The following is a 14,485-nucleotide window of genomic DNA, read 5'->3' on the forward strand; positions in this document are numbered from 1 at the left end:
AGACTTGCTGGGGAAGGGCCTGTTCTTCAAGGAGGACGTTTAAAGGGGTATAACAGCTGGTTAAACCCCTTTAAACCAGAAGTAAATGAGGGGAAGGAAGGGCAGGCAGGGGGAGGTCAGTGTGTGCCCCAAAGCCAAGGACATAATAGAGTCTTAGGCAATGTTCCCTCTAAGATGCAGAGACTTGTGAGCAAAAATTGTGAGCTACTGGCATTAAAAGTTGTGAGCTACTGAATAAATTACTGTGCTCTGGGCATCCTTCCTGAGCTAAGACAGGAATCTATGAGCTGGAGACAAAAACATATGTGAGCTAACTCAGCTTTGTTTGGTATAGTGGTTAAGTGTGCGGACTCTTATCTGGCAGAACCGGGTTTGATTCCCCCCTCCTCCACTTAAAGCTGCTGGAATGGCTTTGGGTCAGCCATAGCTCTGGCAGAGGCTGTCCTTGAAAGGGCAGCTGCTATGAGAGCACTCTCAGCCCCATCCACCTCACAGAGGGTCTGTTGTGGGGGGAGAAGATATAGGAGATTGTAAGCCGCTCCGAGTCTCTGATTCAGAGAGAAGGGCAGGGTATAAATCTGCAGTCGTCGTCTTCTTCTTAGAGGAAACAATGGTCTTAGGTACAGCACACCAGGTTCCCTAGTTCCATATTTGGAAAGAGCACATGCACAGCCCTCATTGGCCAGTACCCGAACCCAGGGAATTGCTTCCTTGAAGCCCATCCCCTACTCCAGCTCTCTCTGTGCGTTAAAAGGTTTTGCAACACCTTGGGCCTTTTCTGAACGTTGAAACGGATTCGGTCTCTGCTTTCAACTAGGCTAAACTTAGCTTGCCCAGGAGCCCAATATTACCCCTATCAGTGTTTCAAATTTCATAGGATCAGTCATATTTTGTTGAGGCTGGCGGGAAAGACACACATCCAAGATGCATGGCTTGAAATTGCCCAAGGGCTGCCTCCGAAGTTTACACTGCATGGGCACAAATCTTAACAAACACGTTTTGCATTAGTGGTATTTCAGAATTCTTAGTTGTGTGTCAATTTTACATCTGTCTGACCAATCCTACCCTCCACTGGCTTCCGGATTACTTTCAGAAAACCTAAGTAGCATGAAAGCTAGGACACATTTAATCATGTATCTCTTAAGATGCAAATAGGAACAGTCTTCTTGTAATTACTTATTAACACATGGAATTCACTGCCACAGTAGGTGGTGGCAACTACAAGCATAGCCAGCTTCAAGAGGGGATTGGATAAACATATGGAGCAGAGGTCCATCAGTGGCTACTAGCCACAGCATATTTTTGGAACTCTCTGTCTGGGGCAAGTGATGATCTAATTCTTGGTGCTTGGGAGGGAGAACAGTGTGAGGGCTTCTAATGTCCTGGCCCCACTGATGGACCTCCTGATGGCACTTCGGTTTTTTGGCCACTGTGTGACAGAGAGTGTTGGACTGGATGGGCTATTGGCCTGATCCAACATGGCTTCTCTTATGTTCTTATTTGTACAAGTGTTCTTGTAAAAATAAGTAACATGTGAAAACTAACAGGGCCAGAAAGAGAATACTCTTAGCCCCCTTGTGGTGAGTTCCCCCACCCATCCCCATGCTGCCACAATCCATGCAAAATTGCTCACGTCTAGTTTGAGACTTAAAGGGGAAGGGCACCACACGCTCTTTGTTTAGAGTATGCAGACAGACAGAACTCTTTACCTGAGGTCCAAACATGGGGAACTGGAGCCTGTTTGTACCAAAAGCAGCTTTTCTTCCTTCAAGGCAGATCTAGAAAGAAAAGAAAGAGACAGAATTCTAAAAGCTTCATCCAACGCAGTGGCAAGAGGGAACTGAGGGGTGTTTCAACCCAGAGCAACCCCTGATCCCCCCAGCTTAGGAAGTCAAGGGACGCTGGGAGGGCAGGAAACTGAATGATCCATGATGAACCAGACCACTGGTCCATCTAGCTCAGCATCGCCTTCCCTGACTAGCAGTAACTCTCTGGAGGCTCACGCACAGAAAGACATTTTTCCTACTACCTGATCTCTTTTTAGGAAGAGACATAAAAGACTAAATCTGGGCTCGTCTGCCTGCAAAGCAGGTGTTTTCCTACAGAAATAGATCTTTGCATTTTCTGTTTCTGACCATCCTTTGTCGAGACTGTGAGGTAGCTTTGGCCAAGACACCATGACTGAAGAAGAAGAAGATTGTAGATTTTTAGGGGAGGGACAGTGGCTTAGTGGTGGAGCATCTGCTTGGTAAGAAGGTCTTAGGTTCAATCCCCGGCATCTCCAACTAAAAAGGTTCCAGGCAAGTTGGCGTGAAAAACCTCAGCTTGAGACCCTGGAGACCTGCTGCCAGTCTGAGTAGACAATGCTGACTTTGATGGGCTGAGGGTCTGATTCAGTATAAGGCAGCTTCATATGCACATATACCCTGCCCTTCTCTCTGAATCAGAGTCTCAGAACGGCTTACAATCTCCTTTATCTTCCTCCCCAACAGACACCCTGTGAGGTGGGTGGGGCTGAGAGGGCTCTCACAGCAGCTGCCCTTTCAAGGACAACTCCTGAGAGAGCTATGGCTGACTCAAGGCCACTCCAGCAGCTGCAAGTGGAGGAGTGGGGAATCAAACCCGGTTCTCCCAGAGAAGAGTCCACACACCCAACCACTACACCAAACTGACTGACCAAAGCTCGCTTAGCGGTAGACAGCAGGGATCAGAATCCAGATCTCCTCATTCTTGACAAAAGCCCAAATTTTGTCCCCTGCCAGATCTCATCTAGGTTTATGGGAGAACTATTCTGAGGAGAGGAAGGAGGGGAAACATCAAACTGGCCCTCACCGTATGATGGCGTCTGCAGCTGCTATCCTTTCCGTGACAAACAGGGACTCGGAATAGGTTACATCATTCAAAGCAGGTCCGGAATTACAAGCCAATATCACCTGCAATGGAAAGAGAGAGAAAGGTCGGTCATTTTGGCGGAAAACAATTCTCAATGCTCATGATTATTTGTAATCAGGATTTGTCTCAGAGTCATATTCCGCGTTCCCGTCCTTGAGACACCATTTCTAAGACTCCTAAAAGCTCCTAAAAGGCAACCGACCCTGACCTGGATGGCCCAGGCTAGGCTAATCTTGTCAGATCTTGGAAGCGAAGTGGGGTCAGCCCCGGCCATTGCGTGTAGAGGAGGCCCCCAAGAAGGACCCAGGTTGCTAAGCAGAGGCAGAGGTTAGGCACCCCGGCCTTGAAAACCCTCTGGGGTCGCCACAGGGTGGATGCCGCTTGACTGCACCTTCTGTCACTCAAAGCTAACCAAAGGAGAGACCCGTTCAAGAGGAGCGTGAGAGGTAAATCCTAACTCCAGTTACGCCGAACGGAAAATCTCAAGGCAGCAGATTCCCTTCAGCTTCTCGAGTTCACATTTTCTTTTAAAAACCTGTGAAACAGCAGACCGCCCTGAAAACTCCGGCAATGTGGTTGTCAGCCGTTCTATGCGAGTCCAGAAAGAGACGCTAAAAGCCTGGCTCACGCTGCCACTGCTGCTCAGACTTCCTACATTTTTAAATAGACATCCCTCAGTTTGCTGGAGAGGAAAATGGTTGATTGCATAGGGGAGCTCTGCTTGGCCATCTCCCACTGCCCTAGCCTTTTGTATTAATTGTAACACAATTTAGAGGGGGGGGGGGAGAGAGAGAGAGAGAGCCTGCTGCTGTGGCCTCCATCACAGTTCCATTATCAGCCGCTGCCTAAACCCAGCGTCATAGGGAGAGACGAAAAGGGCCAAAGCGACTCCTGCTAAGGTTTGCCTTTAGGCTTGGTTCACACGGAAGAAGAGCCCTGCTGGATCAGACCAGCGGTGCATCCAGTCCAGCATCCTGCCTCAGACAGTGGCCAGCCAGATCCTCTGGGTCCAACAAGGCAGAGAGGCCTTCCCCTGATCTTGCCTCCTGGCTCTGGGATGTGAAGGTTTACTGTCTCTGAAAGTGGAGATTTAGCCACCATGGCTAGTAGACACTTGTAGACCTCTCCTCCATAAATCTGTCTAATCCCCTTTTAAAAGCCATCTACGTCTGTGGCCATTTGCAAATTCCACATTTATTCACCCTGTGTGTAAAGAAATGCTTTATTTTGTCCATCCTCAACCTACTGCCCATCAGCTTCATCGGATGCTCTCAAGTTCCAGTGTTTTGGGAGAGGGAGGAACGGTCCTCTTTTTGTCCACTGTCTCCACCCTAGTATAATTTTATAAACCTCTATCATGCTCCCCTCCCCATCTGAAATTAATAGGGTTATCTAGGGGTCGCTTTAAAAAAAAAAAAAAAAGGTGATGGAATTCATTAGCATAACGCATTAGCCTATGCCGCCCCCCAGCCAAAAGTAACCTGATGCAAGAAAGGAGAGCCCCAGGTGAGTGAGGCCTGCTTGGGCTAGTTAGAGATCCAGCCAGCCCAAGGAGGCCTCGCTCACCTGGGGTTTTCCTTGGCCACCTCCCCCCCACAGTCAAAAGGCCAGCAAGCCACCCACCACCCAAAAACACATAAGAAGTGGAGAAAGGGTGGTGTGGGATTCTCTAGGGGTTAAGGAGGGCTGCTGGGGGTGTGGCGAAGCCCCTGTTGGCTGGCTGGCTGGCTGCTCTTAATCCAGGGATTGTTATGCAGCTGCACCTACTATTCAATGGACAAGGTAGGTGGGGAAGGAGGAGGAGGGGGGGGCGTCAGAAAGCTTCAGGAGCTGCACTCCTGTGCGCTCCTGCTAAATTCAAGGCCTGAGGTTATCACCATTTTAAAAGAAGAAACATTTAGGATTTACAATGGCTGTCCTGGCATTTATATGGAGCTTTTGCATATTCAGACTGCTCTGTGTGCATTTATCTTGCTGTAGTCCCAACCAGAACTCTGTAAGGCTGGCTAGTGTTGTCATCCCCATGCTGCAGGTGGGCAGATGAAGCCAAGACAGCGGCTTGCCCAAGGACACTTGGGGAGCTCATATGAACTAGGGGGACTCCTGATCTGTAGCTCTGTTTCTTAGCAACAATGCGTGACCCGTTCTGCACACTCAGCGACGCCCTTGAAGCTTCATTTGGTTGCTTTCTGCCTAGCCGTCATTTGCCAAGGTTAAGTTGAACTTTCAGCAGATCCCCCAAGGAGCGACTAAGAAAAATGTGTTGACTGTGCTGGGCCGGCCCCACCCTTCTAGAGACCCCCCCAACACCACTTCCCATTTGGTAGTGATCTAACTATATTCTGAATAGTCCATGGCTTTTTTTTGTAGCAGGAACTCCTTTGCATATTAGGCCACACACCCCGATGTAGCCAATCTTCCTGGAGCGTACAGGGCCTACAGTAAGCTCCAGGAGGATTTGCTACATCGGGGAGGGGGTGTGTGGCCTAATATGCAAAGGAGTTCCTGCTACAAAAAAAAGCCCTGGACTATTCAGGAGGTAGCTAGATCACTACCAAATGGGAAGTGGTGTTGGGGGGGGGGGTCTCTAAAAGGGTGGGGCCAGCCCAGCACAGTCAACACATTTCTCTTCGTCACTCCTTGGGGGATCAGCTGAAAGTTCAAACTGACCTTGGCAAATGACGGCTAGGCAGAAAGCAACCAAATGAAGCTTCAAGGGCTACACTGACTACAAAAGCTGAATACACAGTTCTCTACAGCTTTCCATTCAGCTGTTCACAAGATGGGATGCCTCTCCTAGGCTGCAACACACTGACAGATGGATTATCTCAGGGGTCCCCAACGCGGTGCCCGTGAGAGCCACAGTGCCCGCTGACACCTTTCCTAGTGCCTGCCAAATGTGGGTGGGGCTTTCGCCCAGCATGTCTTCTAATTGGCTACTGGAGACTGAATTGGCTTTGCAGATTTTTAAAAATGTCACTTTGGCAGCAGCTGCCCCTACGGCACACGGATCTGCAGGAAGATGCGGCAGCCATTTTGAGGCTGGCTCCAGTCCCTGCGGCAGCCGTTTTGTGGCTGCAGCCGCCACACTGTGCCTGAATTCCCAAGGCGCCCACAGGCTCAAAAAGCTTGGGGACCCCCGTGTATTGCCCCTCCCTCCCTCCTCTGCAACGCCTTATCTAATTATTATATCAAGAGAAGAAGATAAAGAGAGAGGCGCAGTGCCATTGAGCTCGTGGGAGGCCTTTTACCTTAGGGTGTCACCGTAATTCAACTGACCTCTGTGCCCCTGGACAGCAGTTCCCTGACAAAGGGGAAGACGCCTAAAATGATGTCAATCCCACTGTTATCTGCAAAAATCAAGGCACATTTATGAGGGGAGCCCTGCAAAGAAAGAAAAGGGTTATTCAGAGAGGAACTAAGCGGCACGCAGTCCAAGAGTCCGCGGTATTTACCCAACAGCGCCTTAGTCAGGACTTAAAGCCAGAAGGCTGCATGTACCTTCAGTCGCTCCAGCCACTCACTGTAGGAATCTTCTAACCAAGGACGTTCTGTAAGAAGGACAAAAAAAGGGAAAAAAGCGAGCAGGTTATCTGATTTTGCATGCTTGTTCAGAGCAGACATGCAAGTGTTGCCCTTACCTTAGCCAAAAGCCCAGAGCTGCTCATTCGTCAGGTGAGCCTCAGCAAGTTCAGAGAACCCCTGAGCTCAGATTGCTGGGAAGGGGCCAGCTGTCGCCTACCCAAAATAGCTCTTCTGGACTAAGATAAGAACCAAGTGCCAAGGTTGAAGGGGGCGTGTGTGAGCTTTTCTGAGACAAGCCTGATCTGGCGTTCCCGTGCACCTCAGCAAATCAGAGGACTATCAAGTCCGAGCCGATTCAAGGTTTCCAAGGCCAAAGATGTTCAGAGGTGGTTTGCCTTTGCCTGCTGCTGTGTAGTGACCCTGGACTTCCTTGGTGGTCTCCCATTCCAGTACCACCCATGGCCAAACCTGCCTAGCTTTGAATACAGTGCACAAGTTGTTTGCAACTGAGTTAATTGCAGAAAGCCAAATGGGAGCTGCCTCATGTTCCACAGGAGAGAGAGAGACAGAAACTCAAAAAGATGACGGGCAGTTCATCTGGGAAAAGTCAAGCTGGTTTTAATTGCATTGGTCATCAGCAAGTTGCCTATACGATGAAGGAAGCAGAGTGGGTTTTTGTTTTAAATTGAGATATTAAACAAAAAGGCACCTGATTCAGAAAACATGACATTTCTTTTGGTCAGGTACATGCTGAAACTAAAATTTCAGCAAGCCCCAGATTAAGTAGGCATCTTGCATTGATTTCTTTTTTGTGTGTGAATCATTATATTTAGATTACAAGAAGAAGCAATTTTTTTCTTTTTAAAAGCCTTTGGAATTTAAACAGGAGGGGGGGTGGGGGTTGTGTCTCTGTGTATGTTTGCTTATACGTACACAATAGGAGTAGGCTAGCCTGGTTTCATTTTCATCTCTTGGCCTCCACCTTCAAGTGCAGTTTGCAGAATGAGTTCAGAGAGAGAATGAGTTCAAAAGAAGGTTAGCAGTTCCAGGAATCTTTGACAAGCCAGCTGTGGAGGAGGTGGTGGTGGAAAATTCCGTTAAGTCAGAGCCGACTTACAGTGACCTTGCATGGTTTTCCAAGCAAGAGACATTCAGAGACGGTTTGCCATTGCCTGCATCTGCAGCCGGAGCAGCTCTGGACTTCCTCAGTGGCCTCCCATCCAAATACTAGCCAGGGCTGACCCTGCTTAGCTTCTGAGATCTGACAAGATCAGCCAAGTCTGGGCATGGAGGAGGTACCCCTCAGAAATCTCCCAATACAATGGGAATGACAAAAAGAATTTCATATGATCAGGGGCCTGCCTATCTACAGGACCGCCTTTCTCTGCATGTTCCCCGGAAAGCCCTGCATTCAGGGACACAACTTCCATTGTCTATCCCCGGACCAAGGGAGGCCAGACTGTGTTTTACACGGGCAAGGGCCTTCTCAGTGGCAGCACCAGAAATGTGCAATGCCCCCCCGGAGGCCATAAGGGCCCTGCGGGATCTCTCCCAATTACGCAGGGCCTGCAAAACTGAATTATTTCGACAGGCCTTTAACATCTAAATTGAGAGAGGACTGCCACCCTACACTGCTGAGGAATGACAATCATTATGGGATCACAGTTAGAAAAGGAAGATCCCGCCTATATTGTATTTGAACAGCACCATAAAATGTTTTAATTGTATTTTATTGCTTTTAAACTGTAATTATAGATGTTTGAACTGAACTGATTGTCCGCTTGCGGAGAGGGTGGGATAAAAGTCTAAAATAATAAATAAATAAATATGGGCCAGGGATGGCCAAAGTTGCTTAATGTGAGAGCTACACCAAATAAATGTCAGATGTTTGAGAGCCACAAACAAGGAAGGAGGGAAGGCAAATAGATGAGGGACAGAGGAAGAGGTGGAAAGAGAGCAACTTTAAATGCATTTTCCAAGCTGCTGGCTGCCTTTGCTTAGAGAAGTGATTTAAAGAGAGAAACGCCTTCTCCAAGCTGGTTGATGGGGCAGTGGGGGCTTTGAGAGCCACACAAGATGTGTGAAAGAGCCGCATGTGGATCCCAAGCCACAGTTTGGCCACCCCTGATATGGGCTATGGAGGAGCTACAATGAGCTACAATTCTTCCACCCAGCTCAATTTCCTGTTGGCATGGTTTCCATAGAAGGAACTTCCTAGGAGAGATCAGGTTTATTTACAAAGACTTTTATGTAGCATTTCTGCCAAGTTAATAGGGTTCAGGGACACTTAGGAAAATTCATAAGAGAGCAACCAACTAATTTAAAAACAAATTATGAGGTTTAATTCTTTAAAAAAAAAGAAGAAGATAGGCCTCTGTTCTTTATGTGCATAGATAACTTTGTAACAAAGCAAGCCCCCCGCCCAAACACCTTGCAGTTTTTCCTTGGCCTCTTCAAATCCGAACTGCGGCTCCGTTTCAAGGACTCTGGCATTGGGAAAGAGAAAAAAGAGAGAACAGAAATATTGTCAGGAAGAAAGACGATATACCTGGCAGGAAAATAAGTAAGCCTGGGGCATTCTTGGGTAGCATTTCTGTTCCAAAATCCCACACCAATATACAAACATTGTTCAAAGAATTCTGCAGCTGGACAAACACATACTGGGATTTTTTATTTTGCATACATGAACAAATAGGCTCAAAAGGGGAACAGCAAGTGTACTGTACTAGCCATAAAAGACTGAAAGAGACACTGGACAATAGGGCAGGATGTTCTAAGGAAAGTGCCTTTGGGAAGAAATATCAAGAAAACACCAATTTGGAAGGTTCAGAAATGCCCCTCCCCATACACACCCTTTACCACACCTTGACCTGTATGGGAATTTTCAAGCCAGCCCACAGATGCGTGAAGGCGTCAGTTCACGTGGCTTGTCTTGCTTGTGAGCTTAAACAACAACATCTGCAAGCCAGTTGGGATTACTATAAAATCTTAGCTGACAGCTACTGATTAATCAGGAGCCAGCAAAGGGCTCTTTCACTCCTTCCTTCCCAACGCAAACAGCAATAGAAGGAGAAGAAGGTACCGGATTTATATCCCGCCCTATACTCTGAATCTCAAAGTCTCAGAGCGGTCACAATCTCCTTCACCTTCCCCACACACATATGCAACAGACACCCTGTGAGATAAGTAGGGCTGAGACAGCTCTTACAGCAGCTGCCCTTTCAAGGACAGCTCTGCAAGAGCTATGGCTGACCCAAGGCCATCCCAAGCAGGTGTAAGTGGAGGAGTGGGGAATCAAACCCGGTTCTCCCAGATAAGAGTCTGCGCACTTAACCACTACACCAAACTGGCTCTCTCTCTGACAGCAGCATTCTCCGTAGCTGCTCACTCCTCTTTGTACGGATTTTGAACTCAAGCACTGGAATGTGCAGCTGAGGAACAGAGGGAGAGATTCTCTGTTGCTGTTTCAGATTGAAGTATCTTCTGCTCCCAATCAGCTTTGCAGTGAGGACTGGAGGGGTGGGTCCTTGGGGTCAGATGCTGCACTAGGAGCTGTTGGAGATGGAATGGCCATCCTAGCAGGTGGAGTCCATGAAGAAGCCATTTTCCCCACTTCAAACCTCAGACACCCCTCCTTGGCCCAACAAACACACAAAAAATTATGTGCAATATAGATGTGCAAAAAGCCAACCACTGAAAGTCGCACAGTTGTAATAAGGAAGAGATCTCCTCCTTTGGGTTTCTGCACAATTAAATATGCAAGCAGGGTGGGGGGGGGGAAGGATACCATCTGCTCAGTGTTAACATGGAGTGATGGCACGTTGCTATACCTCAACACGCTAGTAGAACGAGGCAAAAATGGCAGGCAGGGGGACAAAAGTTGCTGGGGCGCTTGCAACAAGAAACACACAAGGCATTTGATATTGCTGTCAAAATGGCGCTCTTAAAAAAAGTTGAACACCTACTCGGAAACAGCTTTTGCTCCCCAGTCAAAGACATTCCCTGCCAGAAGTCCTTTCGCCAGAGCAAACTGTCTCTCTTCCCAGCCTAACGCATCCAAGGACTCGATTACCCTCTGATAGTATTTTAATGCTATGCCGTTTTCTTTCTGCTTTACCTGCAAGAGAAAAGGGTGTGGGGAGTGTTGGGGGGAGACAAGAAAGATGCAAGGCTATGTGTTGAAGGCAGGAAAAGAGGGAAGGGGCTTAGCATGAACGTGATGAGGCCTGCCAGATCAGGGTCCATTCAGTCCAGCATCCTGCTTGCCATATGGCCAGATGACCCCCCCTAGAATGCCTGTAAACATGACACTATGGCCCTAGCCTTTCCTGCTTTGGCCCCCAGTGACAGATATGCCGCCTCTGAATGTACAGATTGTTTGACAGTCATGAATCTAGGCAACTCCCTTTAATAGACTTTTGATCTAGAGTAGGGGTGTCAAACTCATTTGTTATGACGGGCGCAACTGACACAAATGAGACCTTGTCGGGCCGGGCCACATGTGTCATCAAATGTAATGCCAGGTAGCAGAGACATATACTTTATAAAGGACAAGGACAAACACAATTAAATATTTTATATATATAATATATTTTATATATATTTTATTATATATAATTATATATATTTTATATATATAATTTTAAAAGCTTTAACTAAAACATGTTTATAAGATTAGCACTCTTGCAATATTTTATTTAACAGTCTCTGATAACTGAAGGAAGCATGAGAGAGGGAGAAGGAAGCAGGCTTGCTTGAGGGTCTGATCGGAGCCCTTTGGAGGCTTGATTTGGCCTCTGGGCCACATGTTTGACACCCCTGATCCAGAGGGCACACTTATATTCTGAGAGAAAGAATTCCACTTAAATGATATATAACATTAAATAGAATTTTGCCTATCCCAAATCTACTTCCTATCAACTTCATTGTGCTCCAGAGGCTTTGGGAGGATTCCTTTCTACCCACTTTCTCCACATCAGACCTAATTTTCTGTATCACATCCTCTCCTGTCTTTTTTTCTGAACTGAAAAGCCCAGAACTTTCTATACTTTCCAAAGTCTGGGATCACTTTGCTTGCCCTTTTCCTCACTTTTCTAATTCTACAAGATATCCTTTCTAGGATGGGGATGACCAGAACCACACAAAAGCTTCCAAAAGGTGATCACACCATTGATCCACGGAAGGGCCTTCTGATGCTACCCGTTTTATTTTCACACCCTAGCATTTTTCCTTTCTTTTTGTTGTCCAGATGTCCAATGCATGTCTTCCCATCCCTCCCAGCTGCTGGAACTCTCCTCAGAGCAGGGACTGCTTTCTCCAGCTAGAACACAATTAACTGTAAGTAGGGGGGGAGGGTGTAGAAAAAGACCAGCAGGAACTCATTTGTATATTAGGCCACACCCCCTGATATTGCCATTGTTTCCCACAGGGCTTTTTGGTAGAAAACGCCCAGCAGGAACTCATTTGCATAGTAGGCCACACACCCCTGACATCGCCATTGTTTCCCACAGGGTTTCTTGTAGAAAAAGCCCAGCAGGAACTCATTTGCATATTAGGCCACACACCCTGACGTCACCATTGTTTCCCACAGGGCTTTTTTGTAGAAGCCCAGCAGGAACTCATTTACATAGTAGGCCACACCCCCTGACATTGCCATTGTTTCCCACAGGACTTCTTGTAGAAAAAACCCAGCAGGAACTCATTTCATAGTAGGCCACACCCCCTGACACAAAACCAGCCAGAACTGTGTTCCTGTGTGTTTCTGCTCAAAAAAAGGCCTGACTGTAAGAACCATGTACTTTCGAGAGGCAGCACTACTTGATTACAACCAGAATATTAGGAAGACGGACTTACCTTGGAGTAAGGATCCGGGAAGTTGAATTCGTTTAGGCAGTGTTCTCTTGTATCCAACAAGCTCCGAACAGTTAAGGTGCCATAAGCACTGAAAAGAAGCCAAGAGTATGTGAGTAAGCTGCCGCAGAAGAATTAATGGCCCACCCCTTGCAGAGGAATTATGGGGGTTTTCACCTTGAACTTCACACATTATCCAAGCAACCCAAAATCAAATCAACCCCTTGGCACGACATCAGTCAATAATTCCATCTGGTTTCAAGAGCTTATTACTTTCGCAAAGTTTCCTATCAAGAGAGCTCTGTCCCTTCCAGCAAATTCTAACAGAAGCCCTCTTGTTTCAGATGGACATTTAATTTAAGGGTTTGCGCTTGGGGGAAGGATAAGAACATAAGAGAAGCCATGTTGGATCAGGCCAATGACCCATCCAGTCCAACACTCTGTGTCACACAGTGGCCAATACACACACACACACACATACTGTGGCTAATACCCACTGATAGACCTCTGCTCCATATTTTTATCCAATCCCCTCTTGAAGCTGACTATGCTTGTAGCCGCCACCACCTCCTGTGGCAGTGAATTCCACATGTTAATCCCTCTTTGGGTTAAGAAGTACTTCCTTTTATCCATTTTAACCTGACTGCTCAGCAATTTCATTTAATGCCCACAAATTCTTGTATTGTGAGAAAGGGGAAAAAGTACTTCTTTCTCTACTTTCTCCACTCCATGCATAATCTTGTAAACCTCTATCATGTCACCCCGCAGTCGACATTTCTCCAAACTAAAGAGCTCCAAGCGTTTTAACCTTTCTTCATAGGGAAAGTGTTCCAAACCTTTAATCATTCTAGTTGCCCTTTTCTGGACTTTTTCCAATGCTATAATATCCTTTTTGAGGTGCGGTGACCAGAATTGTACACAATATTCCAAATGAGACTGCACCATCGATTTATACAGGGGCATTATGATACTGGCCTATTTATTTTCAATTCCCTTCCTAACAATTCCCAGCCTTTGGGAATTGGCCTTTTTTATTGCAACCGCACACTGTCTTGACATTTTCAGTGAGTTATCTATCACGACCCCAAGATCTCTCTCTTGGTCAGTCTCTGCCAGTTCACACCCCATCAACTTGTATTTGTAGCTGGGATTCTTGGCCCCAATGTGCATTACTTTGCACTTGGCCGCATTGAACCTCATCTGCTAAGCTGACACCCACTCACCCAGCCTCGACAGATCCCTTTGGAGTGACATTTGCTACCTTCCAGTCCTCAGGAACGGAGGCAGATTTCAATGAAAGATTATATAGTTTTGTCAGGAGATCCACAAGTTCAACTTTGAGTTCTTTCAGAACTCTTGGATGTATGCCATCCGGACGTGGTGACTTATTAGTTTTTAATTCGTCGATCAGTTGTAGGACCTCCTTTCTTGTCACCTTAATCTGACTCAGGTCTTTCAACTCCCCTTTCAAACTTAGTGGTTCTGGAGCGGGCAAACACTTCTCATCTTTCACAGTGAAGATGGAGGCAAAAAATGCATTCAGCTTCTCAGCCATTTCCCTATCCTCCTTCAGTAATCCTTTTACCCCCTTGGTCATCCAAGGGCTCCATTGCCTTCCTGGCTGGTTTGCTGCTCCTAATATATTTGAAGAAATTTTCATTGTTGGTGTTTATGTTTTTTGCAATATGCTCCTCATAGTCCCTTTTTGCCTGCCTCATCACAGTCTTGCACTGATTTGCCACAGCCTGTGTTCCCTTTTATTAATCTCACTTGGACTAGCTTTCCACCACTTAAAAGAGTCCTTCTTACCTTTTGCAGCTTCCATTACTTTGTTTGTTGCCTTTTCTTATACCTGTTTGTGCCTTTCCTAACTTGTGGTATATATTTTATCTGAGCTTCTAGGATTGTAGTTTTAAATAGCCTCCAAGCTTCCCCAAGGGTTTTTACTGTATTTACTTTACTTTTCCTTTCAGTTTCCTCTTTACATGCCTTCTCATCTCAAAGAATTTACCCCTTTTAAAGTTAAACGTGGTTGTGCTGGTCTTTTGGGGCAACTCCCTATTTATACAAATGGTGAAATCAATAACGTTATGGTCACTGCTCCCAAGCGGCGCGATCACTTTTACATCTCTCACCAAGTCTTGGACATTACTTGGGACCAAATCCAGGATCGCCCCACCCCTGGTAGGTTCTGTGACCATCTGCTCCAATTTGTGCC

General features: G+C 46.7%; 1 protein-coding gene across 1 annotated transcript in view; it reads right to left on the reverse strand.

The window, feature by feature from the left end:
* The window catches only part of PANK4 (pantothenate kinase 4 (inactive)), a 40,708-nt gene that overhangs the window by 2,429 nt on the left and 23,794 nt on the right, over positions 1 to 14,485 (reverse strand). The window contains exons 12-18 of the mRNA XM_060259198.1: positions 12,271 to 12,358; positions 10,383 to 10,534; positions 8,848 to 8,903; positions 6,394 to 6,443; positions 6,172 to 6,276; positions 2,833 to 2,933; positions 1,710 to 1,778 (exon numbers count right to left, since the gene is read on the reverse strand). Of these exons, the coding sequence (XP_060115181.1) occupies positions 1,710 to 1,778; positions 2,833 to 2,933; positions 6,172 to 6,276; positions 6,394 to 6,443; positions 8,848 to 8,903; positions 10,383 to 10,534; positions 12,271 to 12,358 (621 nt within the window). The remainder of the gene's footprint in view (positions 1 to 1,709; positions 1,779 to 2,832; positions 2,934 to 6,171; positions 6,277 to 6,393; positions 6,444 to 8,847; positions 8,904 to 10,382; positions 10,535 to 12,270; positions 12,359 to 14,485) is intronic.

The sequence above is a fragment of the Heteronotia binoei genome, chromosome 18, assembly GCF_032191835.1.
Source record: "Heteronotia binoei isolate CCM8104 ecotype False Entrance Well chromosome 18, APGP_CSIRO_Hbin_v1, whole genome shotgun sequence".
In the NCBI taxonomy this organism is placed as follows: domain Eukaryota; kingdom Metazoa; phylum Chordata; class Lepidosauria; order Squamata; family Gekkonidae; genus Heteronotia; species Heteronotia binoei.